Genomic DNA, 20,639 nt, shown 5'->3' with positions numbered 1-20,639 from the left:
GGAAATGATGCATATACAGGCAACACTGACAGGGGGTGTGGTAGTAATGACTTCCTAATGTAAACAAAGGGTGGATAGTGTCAGGTATATATGATTGTACCATAAGGGGAGACTACAGTTTAGTGGTGCAGCAGTGAGTCAATCTGCAGGTCACATGACAGACATTCATTATTTTTTTTGTTTTTTTTTTCTCTTGGTTTGATGTTAAAACAGTGTTGACTACACACGCACGGGAGAAGCAGAAAATCTTCTATCTACTGTAAAAAACAAACAAACAAGAAATTCAAAAGACTAGAAACTGTAAAACTGTAAAAGTGCATATGTTATTTATATTCAGAATAAGACATTTTTAGTTCAGTTAAGACTTACAAATCCACAGGTGAAGTGACCTTTCCACATGTGAGATTATTAGATGAATAGATCCAGTCAATAAAGGCTCATATATGCCTAAAATTCCTACGTAAAATAAATACTTGTATATATTTGTATAACTAGATATGAACATAAACATAAAACTGCAGTCAAATATTTTAGCTACACAAACATTCAGCTGTGTGCAATGCACATAATCTAAACTGATGGCAAAACATAATCTAAAATGGAGTACTTATTGTTGATTCATTGACAAATATGGGAAACAGAATTAAGTGGGTTCTGTCAGTTATTTTAACATAAACATCATCGTCGTCGTTGTCATCTCGAATGAGCATTCACAGATAAGTCTAGAGAAACAATCAGATGGGCTAAAAGACTATTTTGAGTTTTGTTAAAAATCAGCAAATATCTGAGGGTGGGCAATTGTAGAAAAAAAACAGACATGCATGTATCAGTGATGAAAACAGAGGTCAACAAGGTTGAAGGGATATTAATAGTGCAATACAAATTGGGCAAGTCAGGGACAGATGTTTAGTGTATTGGCTGTCCTGTTTTATTATAAGGACTAAAAGAGATCAGAGCTTCATTTGATGGACTGGGACAAATCTGATCTAGATATGCTTTTTTATTATTATTTAATGATTCACAATGTACAAAAGGAGTTCAGCCATAGAACATCATTGGTGTCTGATTAGGATAATCTGCGTGTAGAGACCTCACACAAAAAAGTGACTTAGAATCAGCAGGGATCGGATATTACTTTTTAACTTTTTCCATCTATGAAAATAAACGAGGTATTAGATCAGTTCAGTAGTGTTGCATGCTAATAAAGCGCATTGCCAATATTTGCTCTGTACACTCTCACATTAGTGATGCAATCATGTCATATCAGACTGAGCAAATTGGTAGACTTTTTTTGTTGTCTTGCATATGACGTAAACACTATAAAATCCCAATTCAAGTTTTGTCACGTGATGTTCAAGTTGCACTTTGGACAGAATCAGGGGAGCATGGTTTGTTTTGTTTTTCATCTAAAGTTAGATGAAAGACCGTAGTACTGAAATCTACTGAAATTAGATTTTCCTGAAATATAAGGTGCAATCCTTGGCTGTATGTTGCAGCTTGAAGAATTTTGCACTAGAAATCCCTCAAATCCCAGATCCTGGTCCACAATGTGTCACTCTACAACAACAAAGACTGTAACTGCAACGGCTGACAGTAAGTGTAAAGAAAAAAGTGTCTCCCGTGTATTTTGCCTCTTAAGAGTTTTATCCTGAGAAATCATATCTAATTGTACCCTTAAATTGAAGCTGTCACATAAGGTACAATTTACTGCTTACTCTGTTATCCACAAAGAATTTAAGGCACAAAGTGATGATGATTTATTTACCTGACATTTCCCATATAGCAGATAAGAGAAAACCATGCACTTCCGTTTCCACTCCAAAAGTTTGGGTTTAAATGTTGCATGAAAAAAACAGGAATTGTTTGTTGCGACTGTGTAACTTCCTCATCTAATGTGCATCACTACTGAGAATTAGTGCACTTATACTACTTTAATGACTGGTAAAAAAGAAAGAAAACTTTGTTATACAATTGACTCTCTTAAATTTGCCTGTAGGGCCAAAATGTGTTGGTTGGGAGCAGAATGTAATACGACCTCATTAGTAATTTCTACAGGTACGACAATGATGTTTGGCTCAGGGGGTTCTGGATCACACTGAGCCTCTATGTTTTCTGGCAGTGTCTCTGATTTTGGAGGCTCCCGGTTTACTCGAGTCTCTAGGACAGCCTGCTCCATCTCTTCTGCCAGGTCCAAATTGCTCCCATAGAGCACTCCTAACCTCCGTGCAAGCAGCCCTTTCTTTTCAGGTGGCTCTTGATCTTCGTCCTTTCTACCTATCCTTTTAGAGCGATACATAAAAGCAGCATGGCGTACGCAACGTTTCAGTAGGTGCATGCGGTAAGCTCTCTGAATGACCACAGCAGCACTCTGCTCTTCTTTGTGGCGTACCGTTGTGGTAATTGGTGCAAAGGAGTCTGACGTGGGGTTGTTCAGGATGAACTTAGCCTCAATGCTCTCCCGCATGGCTGCCATTTCCACTGTGTCGCCTAAGACCATCTGTGTGACAGCCAACAACACATCCAGGCAGTGGATCCTGTCCCCGATGACCAGAGGTAGATCCATTTCAATCAAGCGAAGCCGGTTGGGCTTGGCTACTCTCAGTGGCTCTTGCAAGGTATCACAAAAATCTGAGAGCTGGCTATACTCAATGAACTGAGTTCCATCCAAGTCAAACTTCTCCCAAGTTTCATTGAACATCTCAAAGTCTTCCTCGCAGAGTGCATCACCACTCTCCTCCTGTGCCACGTTGAAGTTCTCCAAGATGATGGCAATGTACATGTTGACCACCACTAAGAATGAAATGATGATGTAGCTGCAGAAGAACATCATACCCATACCTGGACTGCCACAGTTACCCTTTACATCTGTGCCTGGGTTCTCAAAGTCTGGATCACAGTCTGGAGCGTTACTGTTCAACATGGGAAGTAAAAGCCCATCCCAGCCTGCAGATGTCGTAATCTGAAACAGGCAAATAATGCTACCGCCAAATGTCTCAAAGTTGAATATGTCGTCAATACCGGCCTCCTTTTTGACATAAGCAAAGTTTGACATGCCAAATATGGAGAAGATGAACATAATAAGGAAGAGCAGTAGACCAATGTTGAAGAGGGCAGGGAGTGACATCATTAGAGCAAAGAGAAGCGTCCGGATGCCCTTAGCTCCTTTAATAAGACGCAGAATCCTGCCTATTCTGGCGAGTCTGATCACTCTGAATAGTGTCGGAGATACAAAGTACTTCTCAATCAGGTCTGAGAGCATTATACCTGAAATAGAACAAGAAAACAATCAGAGTCAACATATTATCTGTGCCATTTGTGGTGTGGAATTGAAATTGAAAAAATAGCACCTAATGTATAAGTTACCCACCAGCAATTGACAAGATGACCACGACAAAATCAAAAACATTCCACCCATTGGTGAAGAAGTATTGTCGCAGGGCACAAAGCTTCAATACACACTCTCCAGTGAAGACGATAATGAAAGCCAGGTTTATTTTAAACAGCAAATCCTCCTTCTCTGCGCTCTGATTATCCGTCTCCACCATCATGGTCACCATATTGAGGCAGATGAGCACCATGATGAAGATGTCAAAGAACTGCTGACTGATGAGGTCAAACACCATACCCTGGATTGGGTTCTGTAGGTCAAAGGGAGAGTGGGGTGAGGGCATGGGAAATACAAATCCATTAGGGTCGTTTGGCCTGTTCACACCATCTGTGCAATGAAAAGGTCAGCGCAGGTGTCATGGACGACATCATCATTCCACGAATGCCGAGCTGTTGTGTAATTACTTAAGCTGACCCTGGTTATACTTTTCACCGTCAATAATGATTTGTCTTAAATGCAGAAACTGACATCATCATGCAGTTGTAAATAAATGACATACCGTTGGACGTGGGATTGGCTTCTGTGGCTTCTTTGAACCAAGTTTTTTCATGGCCTCGTAGTATTTCTTTTGTTCCTCTGTCATAAATATGTCCTTATCTCCTAAGTGCAGAGACACAACACGATACACGGACTGTTAATCAGGAATCAATAGTTGTGTTTTAGTGCAGACAGTTTACCCCTAATAAAAAGGAGAAACTTATCTTTTTCTTTTGTTGGTTGAAATTGTCGATAATGACACCGATGAAGAGGTTGAGCGTGAAGAAAGAGCCAAAGATGATGAAGATGACAAAGTACATGTACATGTAGAGGTTGCCTTCATAAGTCGGTTGCTCCTCTACCTAAGGAGAAGAAAAAATGTTGATGAACACAATTTGTTTTATAGAAAGCAAATCTTTGATAGTGAAACTTTTGAAGCATACCGAGTAAGAAATAAGACTGAGAGACAGCGGGATAGGATTAAAGGTTATACTGGAATTTAATACAAGCCAGCCATTTGTCACATACAGCTAAATATACAGCATGTTCAATTGTAAGTGCAGAATGGTGTTATTAATTAATATATACAGATTTCTCAACTCACTGTACTGGTTGATCGGGATACCTTGCATGTCGACAGTACATGCATGTTGTTAACTATTCTTTGAGTGTCATTTTAGCAACCCAGTCAGCAGTGTTCAATTAAGACGGATAGTTTAAGCTTAAACCTTAACCACAGAAAGTTGTGTCAAATGCCTTAAAGATGTAATTAGTGAGTGAAGTAACTGTTTTAGAGTTAAATGACTTCTGCATCAGAATCCACCATAAATCATGGGTTAGGGTTAACCCCAACCTAAACCAAACTTCATTTTCAATGATTGATTATTCTAAAAAAGAAAATGTGCTACCAACCAATATTTAAAGCTGATTAGAGAAACTGACATTTTTTAAAAATACTAGCTGTTCTAAACAGCACGTATAAAGAATACGCAACAACAAACCGAACAAAGACCAAAGTAAAGCTATAGTTAATATAAATAATTACCTCTCTTGAGTCAACAGCAGCGTACATGATGTCCATCCATCCTTTAAAAGTCGCCTGCAAATACAAAGAGCATTGTTTCAAAATGTGTTTCATTGCATACAACAATTTCAGCTCTCTTTAAACAACAGTGCCCCTCACCACTTGAAGCAGGGACAGGTAGCCCTGTCCAACGTTGTCATAGTTGACTTTGACATTGACCCAGCGAGCGTCCTGTGTGGCTTCACTGATGGCCAAGCATTCACTCTTGTTGTTGACTTCAGAGAGGTGGAAAAGCTCATCTGTGGTGGTGTTGATGCAGTGGTAGAACTTGCCAGCAAACAGGTTAACGCCCATAATGCTGAAGATGAGCCAGAAGATCAAACACACCAGAAGCACGTTGAAGATTGAGGGAATCGCCCCAACAAGAGCATTTACCACCACCTGCCCGACAGAGAGGATATAGTTACAATTAGAAAAAGACATATCATTATTTCCTGATGTATTTTGATTATAAGGCGGACCATTAAACTTGGTGTGAGTCGATGCTGTGCTCAGTCACTGCCGACACTCTTACCTCACTCAGCTCTGTTAAAGCAGCCATGGTGTAAGCATGTATTCAACAAATAGAACAGGGAGAAGCTGGTCATATTAGTACATTAAACATTTTAAATCAACAACCCCATTTACACCTGGCATTTTATTTAATTTCCTATTCAGATTGTATATATGATCTAAACCTAATTACATTCAGTAATCCAGTGTTCACATTGTATCATATATCATAAGTGTATGAAGAATTTTATTTAAATTTGTTTTCACTGTCATCACAATCTGTCCCTGACAGATCCAGAGGTAGACATGTATTATCATGTGATTAAGCTCTAACTCTGATTGCAATCCAGTTGTCCAAACTGCATTGTAATGCCAGGTCTAAATGGGGTCAATGTTAGCAGAGCACACTGCTCAAATGCTGAGCATCGATGACAAGAACTTACCCTCATCCCTTCAAATCTGGACAACGCTCGTAGAGGCCGTAGAGCCCTGAGGGTCCGCAGGGATTTGATTGGTCCAAGTTCAGAGTAACCCATCCAGTTTGCAACCAAACTAATCAGGGAAATCTGGGGAAGAATCAAAACATTTCCTATTCAAGCGTTTACCACTGATGTAAACAGAGTTCACATTTGTTCTGCTCCACACAAGAAAACTTACGTCTACAATAAGAAAGTCTAGCCAGCACCATGCATTGGTGAAGTAGGTTTTGAAGCCATACGCCACCCATTTAAGGAGCATCTCGATGATAAAGACATAGGTAAAAACTTTGTCAGCATACTCCAGAATAATTTTGATGGTTCGGCGTTTTTCTATGTTTATGTCCTCGAAGGCCTACCAAGAGAAGACATTCAATATCAAGATACATGTCCTAGCAGTATTAAAGAATCTTCATACAGCATCACTGTTGCGGGGTGACAGCACTCACCAGAGCTCCACTGCTGAGCAGGATCATAAAAATGATGAAGGTTTCAAACCAATCGTGTTCCACAATAGTGAAACAAGTCCTGCGGAGGTTCCACCATTTCTTGCCTTTGCCTTGGGTGATGTCCACAGTCAGACAAGGCCAGCGCCTAACACATTCTAAAGGAGAACAAGGGTTAAAGATTATGTCCATGTATCAGACTTCGGCAGCATGAGCATTGTCACCCTTTTTGAAAACAAGAACCATTGTTGGTAGGAAAACAAATGTGCGGTTCTAGTTTCACAGGCTACACGTACCATCAGTAAAGCAGGCCTCTGGCTCCACTGGCTCTTCTTCTTCTTCTTCTTCTTCCTCTGGTTCGGGCTCAGGTGGTTGATAGTCTGCTGTGCTGCAAACTGAGGAGTCCCCATCGCTCAGAGCACCCATCTGATCAGGAATCATAAGAAAGCACGAGTTACAAAGCTATCACAAGTAAACTAAAATCCTAATGTAATAAATATCCTACAGCACATAATTCGGCAGAACTAGAGAGAATATTTTGAATATTATTCCTTTTGTTAATAATTGTGGAACTCAAATAACACATTTCCTCAAGGTTACTCACTTTTGCCCTTCTCGTTGTACTACACTGACCCTCTGAGTGTTTCTGGAACAGAGCAATAGAGCAATTACCTTTAGTAACCATTCATAAGCAGCAAGATAAAAACCTAATTTAAACATGTTTATATATGTACAGGACATAACTGTGAATACACATACATTTCCCTATTCAACCAGCTATCCTTTACCTGATTGGTGGAATATGTGTTTTAATAAACTGGTATTTTTTCAAGTTTTTCAAACTGTGTGTACCAAAAGGATAATACCTTAAACCTTAATACCTTAAACCTTAAAAAAACAATGAACAGCAATGAAAAGTGACTATAAAGCAGAAACATTAAACATTAAATTCAAAATTCAAATATGGTGGGCGTTACTACACAGTTCATTACTCATACAGTAGTATTGCACTGGGTGATCTGCCACCAAATAGAACAGGTACGGTTTAGGTAAGCTTTCTCACTCTGTTCTGATGTGTATGTTTTTCATCTGGAATCGCTACATCATCTTCATCTTCGTCTTCATCATCGGTATCATCCTCACCAAGATTTTCAAAGTCTGACTCTCCCTGCGCAATTGGCACATTGAGACTGAGTTCTTCACCCACAAAAAATCCAGAGGGCCGGCCCTCGACTAAGCAGTTAGCTACCCCGTCTACCATTTTGAAATCCTGACTGGTGTCCAAGTGGTTCATTTCAATCTCCTCCATTTTAGGGTCTACGTCATCTGCTGGACCTTCATCAGGCTCCTTGGGCTTTTTGCCAAGAATCTGTTGTACAGTTCTTGCGATAAATGCTTTGACCCAGTCGATGCCCCGTGTGATCCTGCCAATGGCGATCTGGAGGTTATTCATTTCTCCATCTTCATCTCCCCCTGAGAGGTTGTCACCACTGAACGAGCTAAGCAGCAAGGCCAAGAAGAGGTTCAACACCTGAAGCAATGAAACACGAAAGAGCCATTAAGGTAGTGAAAATGTACATCTGAGGTTTCGAGCATACATGTTTCCTCTTGAAACTGCAGATACAGTACTTACTAATCATCGAGATTATTTCAGTTTAAATCTTTGATCAGTGAATGACAATTACAGTAAATTATCCCATTTTTTCCCTACACTAAGTGCGTGTATAGTTACAAAGCTTCAAAATAATTAGAAACGGAAGCCTGGATAAACGTGTTGGTCCTGTTAACAGTAGCTATATTTAGTTTCTTAAACCTGTAAGTCAATTTCTCACTTCTTGTTTCCCAGGTTTAGCACGAGATCGTGGTTACAAAGGTTGATCTATCTCATTTCAGTGTAGGATCTGTGAATCAGTTAAGATGTCTGTGTGCAACACAAGGCCTGTGAGTGGAGGTTATACGAGAGAGGTTAGTTAGCCCAAAATGATTGGCATGTCTCCAACCACCCACATCAAATCTAACCATGCGCGTTACATCGACTCCATCGCTCCATATGCTGTAGAACCAATGTGATTAACTCTGCTGATTATGGGTCAATCTGCTATCAAATTACTTCTTCTTAACACCCAGATCCACTGCCTCCTGAACTCTGCTCGCTCAGCTGTCTGTGTTTGTTCCTCCAGTGGCAGCATGCTTACTTGAGCCGGATCTTAGCACATACTCAAGGTCAAAGCCTCTGTTTGATGGCTCGAGTCATTTGACTTAAATAGAAACCCCCACACAAGTCAAGTGTTAAGTGTCTGTGCCTTCAGTGCAGAGGTTTGCAGAGGAGTACGAGTGAAGGGCCAGGCGTGTGTGAGACCAGCGGAAGGCCATGATAATATTGGCACAGTGCAGTCACTGCATTACTTTTGTCAGCACTTGACAATGAGCCACTTCCTTCCCATTTCTATGAATACCCTTACAGGAAATGGTTTTGGCTCAAGCTGATGAATGTGAAGCTGAAACGTCACATGTGAAGCACTGACTGTGATGCCAAGATTAAATGTCAGGGACAATATTCATATTTTCCTGCTTCAGACACTTAGGATTCTTCACTAAGCGTCATGCACTCTTGAGCATCTTCACCCAGACACCCTGTGTAAAGGTCAGTGCAGCTGAATGAGTTTAACAGTTACCAATGTTCGCAGTGCATTTTGGTTCCTAACAACAAAAACATACCTTGTATGTCTGATATCTAATATCCTGGCTGTGTCTGTATGTCCCTCAGCTGGTGGGTATGGTATAGAATGCTTAGATATTCAGACCCCAGACATTTCTGGCATTACAATGAGATATGTGAACCATCTGAGAACATAATATTCGAGGCAGAAACTCTTGCATCCCACTCTGTGTGACCTTTGAGTTGCATATGGACATAGATATTTAGACACACTTATGACAAGTTACTAAATAGATTTTTGAATCCCCGGCTGTACTTACGACAAGATTTCCAATGACCATGACCAACATGAAGACAATAAGACACATCGCAGGTTCGGTGACCTCCATGCAGTCCCACATGGTCTCAATCCACTCCCCGCACAGGATGCGAAACACAATGAGGAAGGAGTGGAAGAAGTCATTCATGTGCCAGCGCGGCAGCTCACAGTCTGCAGCGATCTTGCACACGCAGTCCTTGTAGCTCTTACCAAAGAGCTGCATGCCCACCACAGCGAAGATGAAGACGATGATAGCCAGGACCAAAGTCAGGTTTCCTAAAGCTCCCACTGAGTTACCAATGATCTTGATTAGCATGTTGAGCACGGGCCAGGATTTGGCTAGCTTGAAGACACGAAGCTATCTCCAGCACAGGACATGCACATACAGAGACAGTGAATAACATAGGAAGTAATGTCATTGTTTGTAAATGGATGCAAATTAAATGAACCAATGATTCTCACCAGACGAAAAGACCTAAGGACAGACAGTCCCTGGACATTTGCCAGCCCTAACTCCACTAGACTTAGCGTGACAATGATGCTGTCAAAGATGTTCCAGCCAACTTGAAAATAATAGTAGGGATCCATGGCAATGAGCTTGAAGACCATTTCCGCTGTGAAAATCCCGGTAAAAACCTGCAAACAAAAAGGTAAAGATTGTACAAGAACTGACACAACCAAATTGGAAACATTAGAACTTTTCTGCAATTAACCTTAAAGCTTGATGCGGTGCAAACTCACCAGATTCCCCACTGAGAGCATGTAGTCAAATTCTGGTGTCATGGGGTAGTGCTCCATGGCCATGAAGAGGGTGTTGAGTACAATGCAAATGGTGATTGTCAAATCGACAAAGGGGTCCATCACCACAAAGTACATCCAATTTTTAAAGTCAACCCAGGGCTTGCAGCAGTCCCACTTCAGGAAAATGTCGGCAAATTTGTACCAACCAGGGGGGCAAGGCCTATGACTCTCCTCCAACTCTAGCAAACAGCGACAGAGACAAAACAAAACAATTAGGCAGTGTGCCTGTCAGTTTCATCAAAACGTATGGGTTATCTTTACTCTATGTGATAATGGAGACAGAAGCAATGCTGAGTGTCATTGAAATTCTTGCCGCACTTGGTCATAGTTGAGCTGAAATAGCCTGAGCTTAACACTGCCATGGTGTGACACTGAATGCTGACAGCGTTTTCTCCTGCATACAATGTGATTAGCCTGATTGTGGCAACCACTAGACAATGCTACTGCATCTTAGGAATTTGAGCTCATTGTCAGCATTCTGCTTGCAGGCAGTGAAACCTTCTGGATAATTCTACCCTACCATTTTGCATAAAAACAAATAAGATGTATATATAATGTGTGATTCTTTTGGTCTTTGTCTAACAGTTGCTGGTGCATTTTCTATACCTTCCATGGCAGCTGTAGTAAGCACAGTCAAAGCACTTGCAGTCCTCTGTCCCAAGCCCGGTTCGTCCAGATGATGCATGCTGTGCCCAGAGCTTAGTGACATCTCTTTGAGTTCATAATCCACAGCAGACTGGAAAACAAGTTGGTAAACTTTCAGCTTTCCACATAGCTAGTGCTCGTCGCAGGAAATCTCACTAACACAACTGACCTTAACCATGGTGGGTGCTCTGACGAGCACAATAGGGATAACTCTCCCATTGCAATCCTTGACATCATCGTCATGTTCAAGACTCAGTTCATCATCCGCCAGTGCCGACAAAGAGTGACGACTGAGTGATTTCTTAGTGCTCAGAGAGACTTGGCTCCCAATAATGTGAGCCTGTTGGTTTAAAGAGTTTTAGTTGAGGTAGTTACACTTATGTGATAAACAACCCTCAGGAAACCACCATTGCATCTGGTTGTATCCTTATTACTTATCCTTATAGTTACCTGTTCCTGTTGATTTTTGAGTTGCTCAAGTAGCCGCTGGAACTCCTCCTCTTTCTCTCTGGCCTCTCGCAGAGTTGCCTGATTCTGCTCATCATAAGCCATGGCCACCACAGCCAGGATGAGATTGATGAGGTAGAAGGAGCCCAGGAAGATAACCACCACAAAGAACAGCATGTATGTCTTACCAGCTGCCCGCAGGGTCTGTGTAGTTGGAGCAAAGGAGAAACTGCGAGAACTAAGGACAAGATTCTCTTTAACTTTGCATTGACAGAAGTTCCAAGATAGAGGTTAAATCTGATTGCAACAAATGAAAGAAGTGCCAACCAGCTGGAAAAGGTTTTCCCAGAAGTCCTGGGTCATGAGTCTGAAGAGGGAGAGGAAGGCCCAGCCAAATGAGTCAAAGCTGGTGTAGCCATAGTTGGGGTTTGCCCCAGCCTTCATACACGTGTATTCTTCGGGGCACTTTCTATCAACAGAGGAGAGTCAGCGTGGAGAGTCAGCGAGATTGCTCCAGACACAAAATCACACTACACCATACTTGTGTGATATATTTAACATGTTTGCTGTAACAGTTTTGAAACAATTAACCCCCAAAAGATACCTGGAGAAGAAAAATACAATACATACCCAGCATCGGAGCTGTTCCCACAAAGAAGAGCATCTAGGCTGTTCTCCAAAAAATAGTGATTCTCTATAACAAAACAAGAAAACAAATACATCTGCTCCAGTGTGGATACAATTTTGATGAGGAGACATAATACAATAGCGGTGTATATACCTGGGTTTTCAATATATTGCAAAAAATCGAATGTACTGTTGGAGTATGTCGTCTGATTGATGTCCATGGTGTTGTTTGTATCAATGGGCCATCGCACACATTTTTGGCGCAGATTTCCCATGAAAAGCTGAAGGCCAACGAGGGCGAACACAGCAAGAGCAAACACAGTAAGAATCATGACGTCCACCATTTTCTTCACAGACTGGATCAAAGCGCCCACGATGGTTTTCAAACCTAATAAAAAACAAAATATATGTGTCTGTTAGTGTGGCATTTGATAAATGATAATAAATGTGTCTAATAATGTATTCATGCAAGGCAAGTTACAAAGACAAACACATTTCAAAGCTGACAATCTTTAGAAATACAGGTATAAAGACACATAAAAATATCATAATAAGTGATAAAAATACCAGGAATCACAGTAATTGTTTTGAGGGCTCGAAGTACACGAAATGTCCTGAGGGCTGACACGTTGCCAAGGTCAACAAACTCAGTAATATATCTGTGGAAATACATAAAACAATTATTTAAATGCAATCTGCATCAAGTCTACACATTTCCCAATTCAAAATGGCCACACAATGAGAATATTCCATATAAAAACACAATGTGACATGCAGGCTATATAGTAACTTACGCCATGCTGATCACCATGAAATCCAGCCAATTCCATGGATCTCGAAGGAATGTAAAAGATCCAACACAGAAACCTCTCGACAACACTTTGACTGTTGCTTCAAAGGTATAAATACCTGTAAAAACATACCTGGCAAGACATTATGGAACAGGAGTGAGTGAAGGGAACACAGATATATAAATATAACTGGAATTACTAAGGTACTCACTCAACAGTTTTACTCCATGCTGGTGGGTTACTCATTGTCATGAACACACAATTTGACAGAATTGTCGCCATGATGAACAAGCTGAATGATTTAAATTTGGGATTAAGGAAAGAAACTTCAGTGTTATCTTGTCAAAGCAACGCTTTACTCCTCATCTCTAAAACTCTACACACTCAATAATTCACAATGGTTCAAAGGATATGAATGTATGAGAATTTTGATGGCTCCTCTTCTAACCAAACTAAAGGGGCTCAGAATGTAGCAAGCTGGTTCTGCGTTGAACCTGAAGATTGTCTTTCCTTTGCTGATCACAATGAATGTCTGAAACACATAACAATGAAAAATCCAGGAGTAAAATTACAGTGGATACAGAGTAAGGACAAACATTTGTATACAGACATTTTTGTCACATCATTTTTGTAAGAACAGGAGTGCAATGTGGCTGAATAAGCCCACTTAATCAGACTCTGACCTTCTCCGCTTGGTAGAAGGGGTCCAGGTCCTCCAGAGGTGTGTTGAGCACCTCTGGTGGAGGGTCTCCATAGATCATGGGCAGGCCCTTGCCTGCCTCCAGGTCAGCATGAGGTGTTGGTTTCTCCTCATCCTCATGGCCCTCTACTTCTGCGGCCTTTTTTCTTTCCTCCTGGAGCCTCTCGATCTCCACCAGTGATTCCTGGGTGAAGGGGCGGAACGCGTGGTTGACTGAGGGAGGGAGCAGTTTCGCCATCTTCGCATCGCGAAGGGATACCGCCTCAGCAAGGTCTCCCTAGAAGAAGCTGGAGGGAGGACCATCGGTAAATACAGGAAGCATGATGACTTTGACAAATAGCAAAGACACCAGAGGCAAAACATATATTACTTTCCTGCACAAATGTCTGACAGCCACAAATGTTTCTCATATTCATTTTTAAATGATACATGAAACAACCAAAAATGAACTTTTTTTCCCAATTTTTTGTGTCCTAATTGACAAAATGTGTGCAGTAATGCTTAAGGATGATGAATACACAGCTTTAGTTAATTGCTGCCTCGTATAACCTCATATGTAACCTGAAAACCTTAGAGGGGAAGTTCCTTTTTGGTGGAACTGCCGATGACATTTGAAACCTGCGATGCCCCATGTGCTCTACGTCTCTGAGGCGGCACCACTTGCAGCACCGCGAGTGCTTGAAAGTGTCACGACAGCAAACAAAAAAGGCCAGACGGTAGGAGAGCATAGACTTGCCCACCGTTCTAAAGGGACCACGACATGTGTACATCAAATTACTTATGAGGTTAGCAGACGCTGACGCTCTGCATTGGGTCCAAGTGGCATTTGCTTACATCCTTTTGATGTGTTTAGCAACCAGTCAACATCACTTGGTTTCCTTTGCAGCAGCTAATGTTAGGCTGCTGCTCTCACTCACATATATAATTTAAAAAAAATAATAATGTTATTACTGCTTATCCAAATGTATTAGTTGTTTTACTATTACATGAATCACATAATTACTGTATGTACAAACAATTAAAAATAAACATTTATCAAAACACAATGACATATGTGCAAATCTGGACTGAAATGTATTTAAGAGACAGCAATGTGAATATGTTATCTGCATTTCATCGTAAAATTTATTATTAATAGGCATTTTGCAAATTATTACTTTTTTTACTTTGGCTTATTGATTGATATGTTTACATAATATTTTTATTGCCTTTTTTGTATTTATTTATCAAAACTGATCATTAATGTAATCAACATTTACTTATGAAAAATGCATTGTTAATGTGCATTATTTTCATTATTATTCAATCTCAGTGTGACTTCCTAGTAAAATAAATGTTAATAAAAAACGTTTGTTTGGTTGTTGCCCTGTGACATCACTGGACTTTTTAAACTTAACACATAGTAAAACAGCATTAATCACCAACTCATACAAATGAGCTGGTAACAGAAGAGAGGCAGCTGCTGAGTTTACGTATGTAAAGACACAGAGGCCGACTGATTGACCAGGACAGGATACTGTCAGTCACTGATCACACATATCAGCCCCACACACACACACACACACACACACACACACTCAAACCACTTCTCTTGAACAGAAGAGAAGTGATGGGACACACTTGGAAGTGATGAACACACTTGCACAGATATGGTGGCTGCCCAGCTGCTTCGGGCAATCAAGACGCGGCGTCGTGTTTCAGGAGCTCGATGACTCTGCTCATTCCTTCCTGGCCGAGCCTTTGCTCTGCTCCTCACATCCCTGCGATAAACAGGACAGCATGCCAACATATCTTACCGAGCTTCTCTACACTCCCTTCTATTTCACACCGGGGGCCCCTTAACACACTGCGCTTCCGCCCCCACACCCTCACAAGCACTTTACAACCTGTACCCCCCACCATCGCCATCCTGCTCCGTGACACTCGAGCTTCTAAAGCCCCCTTTGATACAAGGCAGACTTCAATTATCGAATATCAGCCCTATCATTCATCAAACCTGCTCACCCAACTTTTTCAATCACACACAGAATCTGGAATAATAACACTTCAGTTTCAATGGTCCAGCTACTCCCTTCCCAAGTCCTAGTTTCCCCTCCTTTATCATCTTATTTCAAAACCATCATTCTGGGAGCCACAGGCCCTGATGCCCTCGTCTGTGAGCCAAACTTAAAATACACCACCGTCCTGGACGGATGTGTTCCTCTGTGGCTCATTGTAAACATTTACAAATTGCATGGCATGAAACTGTCCCTGCTAAAGGCATTAAAAGTCCACCCCTCAGCTGAAAATGTGCCAATCTTTATAAAAAAAAAAAAAAGAGTGCTCTCTGGTGCCCTGTCACCCGCGTCAGTTACGTTTTGGCAGCATGTTAGGTTTTGTAGCAACATTAATCAGTCTCTCTGCATGAAAGAGCCAAGAGTATAGGCAAGACTGGATATTTAGTGTCAGTCAAAATAGATTATGTGTATCATGCTTAAACCTAACCTGTCCAGAAAATGGAAAGCAAATGTTACAAGTGGTCAGATCACTTACTTTGGTAAAAAAGAAAGAAAATGGAATTGAGAATGCACTTGAAAGTAGGTGTCAAACGTTAACGTAGTGTATTTTAACATGTGTCCTCTCTCTTTTTAGGACATTTTCTGGTTCAAACACTGACAATTTTAGGACCTGCATTATTCATATAAACTAACATAAGGTTTTGATTAGGCTGTCCACTATGACTGTAAGTCAATGCAGTGTCCTAACATGGTTAGTTATGGAAATAGGTTAGGTAATAGGTGAGTTGATAATTCTAACCCAAACAATTTATGCGTGTGGACCTTTGTTCTAGAAAATATTATTTAATCAGGCACTAAAAGTGTGATGGCAGCCCTAAACTCTGACACAGGTAACAGGTAAGAGTTGATTGTTTACTTTAGTGAACTTACTTTTTTCACTGTATTCTTAATTGAACATGCGAACCCACTCACTCTTACTCTAGCAGAACAATAACACAAGTATTCTGCTGCTGGCCTGTTAGGACAATAAGTTTAGTTTTGTTCTCTGTGGACAGTTTGGACCAAAATGACCACGAGTCACAATAGTTACTTCGTATTTAAAATGTTGGTCTGCCCACATCTGAACCATCTCAATGGGGGTATAAAACAAAATAAAATGTACATATATATATATTATATATAGTTTAAGATTACTCGTATTCTGTAAATCTTGCTAGGTACTTACACCACTGGTTTGATTTAAGAGTCTAACTGAAGACAGTCAACGCAGTTCCATGCTCATTGAATTGCACCGTGGACAGGTGGCAAACTGAGGAAGACTGAGGGAATGTTGAATTTCAGAGGCCTTCCCCAACAGTAGTATATATATCACCTTGCATGTCAGTGAGGACCATGTGAACTGTGACATTCTGGCTGAGTATATAGACAGGGGTAATGTAGATACCTCTTCGTTACACTAGCTGGCCCTGGAATGCGAATGCCAATGTTCATCTCCGGAAACTAACCCAACTAGCGACAGGGATTTTTGTCACAAATGCAGCATGAGTTCACAGAGGCGAGTGGCGTTCTCCTCACATTAACAGTTCACTAAATTTCAGGGTCCGACACCTTCACAGTGTAAAAACACGGTAACATGTTTACACTGGTCTACAAGCGTCTATTATTTCAACCAATTTCAAAGATTTATTGGTTTAACTCTAGTTAACGTGACTGGAAAACAGGTCCATGTGACAACGTGGCACAATGTGTCAGTCGGCTCATTTTGCTTCCATTCCCGGCATGTGGTTAAGCTGTAAACGACAGAACTACAGAGCAAACAAGGACTTTTATTCACACGTCCTTTGACATTTACCGTGCTCCTGTTTCCCCCGGGTTTTCTCACGGGGTCAGATCACATCACTGTGGTTTGCTCTCCCCCAGCTTGCTTCAACACCCTGTCACCCACCAGTTAACCTTGTATTTTAAAACCTATAGGGAGCCACATTAAAGCAGACGTTTACACCTGTTGCTAGATTCCATCCTGCCATTGTATTTTGTCACCGGGCGAGTTTTACAAGTCTAACATCATAACGTCACGCATGCTCGTTGTAACTGGAATATAAGAGTGCCTCTGATTTTGATGTCTTTATCAGACGTGGCACTGCCTGCGTTATAGGACAGCTGTTGTCACCCGTGGTATGCTTCTATCGCTGCATGCCGAGGAGCTGTGAAGACCTTGGGGTTATCTCCATGTGATAACTGCAGACGAAGACTCGTAGGCCATCTGATTAATAAATCCAGACTTAAACTGGGCAGAACATAATATCCAGCACAGTGCTTTCCAAAGTGTGGGCCACAGCCCACTGAAGCTACTGCAGGTAGGTCATAAAAGGTCATTAAATGTACAATATGTAATTTCTGCCACTTGGGGTCTCTCTCTCTCTCTCCCTCTCTCTCTCAATGAAAACTAAAACAAAAGACAGAGAAACAACGTGGAATCATGAGCTTTGGCTCACATCCTGATAAAGTGGTTGATCCTCTCTGTACTGTTCTCACTTTGTATTCCAGCTTTTCTTTTTTTTCTTACATTGCATATCAACTTATTTAAAAAGTGTGACACCAACCAAATGACTCTCCTTCCCTTCCCTCCTCCCTCTCTCCAGTCTCGACTGAAGAGCATGATTAGACACCTCACTCCAGCTGGTGAATCTCAGCTCAGCTGAACCGCAGATCAATGGCGATGAAATATCAGTCGCATGTGTCGCAATCACAAGCACGTCCTGTATATGTTACAAAATAAAAGCACTCTAGCTTTTCTGTGACCTGATCCCATTCCTTTTTTACAGCTTTTATTGTAAAATATTTGCTGGACTTCATACTGAAGAGTCCTGGCATGAAAGAATATTATTTATGGGGATTTTCCAAGGCAAACCTTGTGTAAAACACAGAAGTGGCTCCGCTACACACATGGCATTACTAAAAGCCAGTCAAAATGAATGAATCTACATATACCAATTAAAAATCAATAAATAGATATTAAAAATAACGTTTTTAGATATTTGAATGCAGAAATATTACCCATTGAATCTTTTGATTGAAGAATCATGAAATAAACAACATTTGTATAGTCTTAGATATAACCTCCTACACAATGAAATGAATTTGTTTTACATCACAGGGACTGATGCCATCCTTTGATTTATTGTCATACAGCTTTATAAACCGATCTCAGCCGCTTCAAACTGACCCATTTGGCCTTTGCACTTGCTGCACAGAAATCTGAGAATTACATTTGGACATGATATTGAGAATATTCCGTCCAATTTATGGGGGCCAGAGGGAGTTACCTTTGTATTAATAACACCAGTCATTCTTTAAAAAAACACAGACAGCAATGAAAAGAGCAACTTATGTGTGAATCATGTCTTAAAAAATTTACTTTTTTCTATGCGTCACGCGATGACAGCAAAAATGTACATATACGTCAAAGATATTTAAGATGACCTAATGTGGAATTGAAAGAATGATATGGCATATTTTGAAGGCAGGCGCTCTTTCCTTATCTTTTACCTCATTTTACCTTTTGAGTACTGTGGAAAATACAGACGCCCAGCCAAGAAATCACATGGGCTCAGTTGGTGAAAGAAACTCAAGACCGACACCTTCTGCGTCCAAGAACATGTGATGCGAGACACACAAACACACTCGGCCAGAGTTCGACCATGTCCTATTCAACACTGTGCCCTTTGAGACACAAACGTGTTTGTTGTGCCACCAATCACGCAGCGCAGAGGAGCGCCGTTCTGAATCGTAAACTGCAAATTCACTCATTAACAGCTTCGCTTTCTTCAGTGCCATGGAATACACTGATATCTAATACTCAAAGAGCCGATGATCCGCATCCGTGTTAAAATCTACAGCTGGAGCTCTGAAGCCCAGCTTGTTACATCGGGCCTGCAGGTGCACTGCGAACCAGATCTAATAAGAAAGTCCCCACAGCTTAATTATTAGTCCAAGCTTTTGAATTTACCCCATGGAGACAGGGTGCTCTGTTGTCCCAAACCTCTGATTTGGACAGCAGAGAAATTGTGCGTTATATGAGCATCCACAGCATCATAGTATCTGGCCCATCTGCCATGAAGGCCTGACCTAAAAATAAATCTTTGTCCCTGTGGGAGGAGACATAGTGGGGACTGAGGGGGTTGCAAAGCGCCCACACTGGGCATTACAAGCCATGCGGCTCCAATGAGAGATTTACCTGGCAGGTGAAGCCAGTGTTCTTCTTTTTCTGCTGCTCACGCACACGTTTCACATCTAATGGTGTAGTAGAAGGAGAAACACACACCGCAGGCGCCGCATGTGTCTGCGCCTTCACAACCCAAACACACTCTCACTCATGCATGCATTCAAAAACATCGCTGAGGCGCCATAAATCTACCAATTCCAAATTTGACTCTAGCTACATTACAGGTTCATGTTTATTATTAGAGTAAAGGTGCGCGTATTAAAGCTCGTCTTTGCGTGTTATTCCTTTGGCAGAGCAACTCATTATTTTAAGTGCCAATAAAAAGAAAAGCCCTTCTATTATTCATACCACAGGAATTTTCTTTTTACCTTTTGAATGTAAAACTTTAGTCATCAAATATAATGTGTTCAAATATAAAGCAGGGAAAAACAAATTTAACAATGGTATTTTTTTTTTTATCTTTTAACCCTAAATATGACACATTAGTCTATTTCATCCAAAAATTATAAAGTGAAAATAAAAAATGAAAAGCACCAAACTGTGAAAAACAGTGAAGCCACTACCAAGTAAAACCCTGAAAGCTGCAGCCTGATGGCAAACTTTCCCACTCCAAGCTTCAAGCAGGAGTCATCTTTATACTCGTCGAAGACAACAGAGGACAGGTGGCAGGTTACCTTACAAGCTGCAGCAAATATTCCCACAGAATCCAAGAAACTTGGGGGGAAAAAAAATAATAAATCAGGTCCTCCGTCCAGCACCACACTAAGGACGTAATTCTGCCCTTTCTCTGGCAGCCAGTGCAGGGCTGTAGGCAGGACAGCTGTTGCTGACGCAGGGTGGTGGTGCCTGGCAGTGAAACCGGAGCAGTTGCTCCAGGTAGGATCAGATGAGACCTTTGACACTTCTGACTTCCCTGTTCCCACACAGCTGGTCACTGCTGGTGGAGTCCGGCATTTACATCTGGACCTTTTCTCATTATAGTTCAGACAAGACGCCCATGGTATTATCCTGTCACCTTCAAATGTGTTCATGTGATCTTCCATGCACACTTCAATTCATCATTTA

General features: G+C 41.1%; 1 protein-coding gene across 5 annotated transcripts; it reads right to left on the bottom strand.

Moving 5' to 3' along the window:
- Positions 1-309: 309 nt before the first annotated feature.
- scn4aa (sodium channel, voltage-gated, type IV, alpha, a) lies at positions 310-20,383 on the bottom strand. Of its 5 annotated transcripts, none has more exons than XM_044013593.1 (27): positions 20,249-20,383; positions 13,336-13,639; positions 13,066-13,184; positions 12,864-12,953; positions 12,656-12,784; positions 12,429-12,520; positions 12,016-12,249; positions 11,865-11,928; positions 11,562-11,703; positions 11,238-11,438; positions 10,957-11,127; positions 10,749-10,878; positions 10,083-10,321; positions 9,804-9,977; positions 9,343-9,699; positions 7,427-7,894; positions 6,968-7,009; positions 6,660-6,789; positions 6,367-6,521; positions 6,099-6,272; positions 5,885-6,007; positions 5,049-5,330; positions 4,911-4,964; positions 4,090-4,227; positions 3,888-3,992; positions 3,368-3,638; positions 310-3,264 (listed from the first exon to the last, which is right to left on the bottom strand). In XM_044013593.1, exons 2-27 carry the CDS (start codon positions 13,588-13,590, stop codon positions 1,964-1,966), a joined length of 5,640 nt encoding a protein of 1,879 aa, XP_043869528.1. In that variant the 5' UTR covers positions 13,591-13,639; positions 20,249-20,383; the 3' UTR covers positions 310-1,963. The 5 variants fall into 5 exon arrangements, with proteins under 5 accessions (XP_043869528.1, XP_043869530.1, XP_043869529.1 ...); XM_044013595.1 differs by lacking the exon at positions 20,249-20,383 and adding an exon at positions 18,899-19,058; XM_044013594.1 differs by lacking the exon at positions 20,249-20,383 and adding an exon at positions 18,909-19,058.
- Positions 20,384-20,639: the final 256 nt, after the last annotated feature.

This window comes from Solea senegalensis, linkage group LG18 (genome assembly GCF_019176455.1).
Source record: "Solea senegalensis isolate Sse05_10M linkage group LG18, IFAPA_SoseM_1, whole genome shotgun sequence".
Lineage (NCBI taxonomy): Eukaryota > Metazoa > Chordata > Actinopteri > Pleuronectiformes > Soleidae > Solea > Solea senegalensis.
Note: the sequence above shows the minus strand (reverse complement) of the source record. Positions and strands in the feature narration are given on the sequence as shown.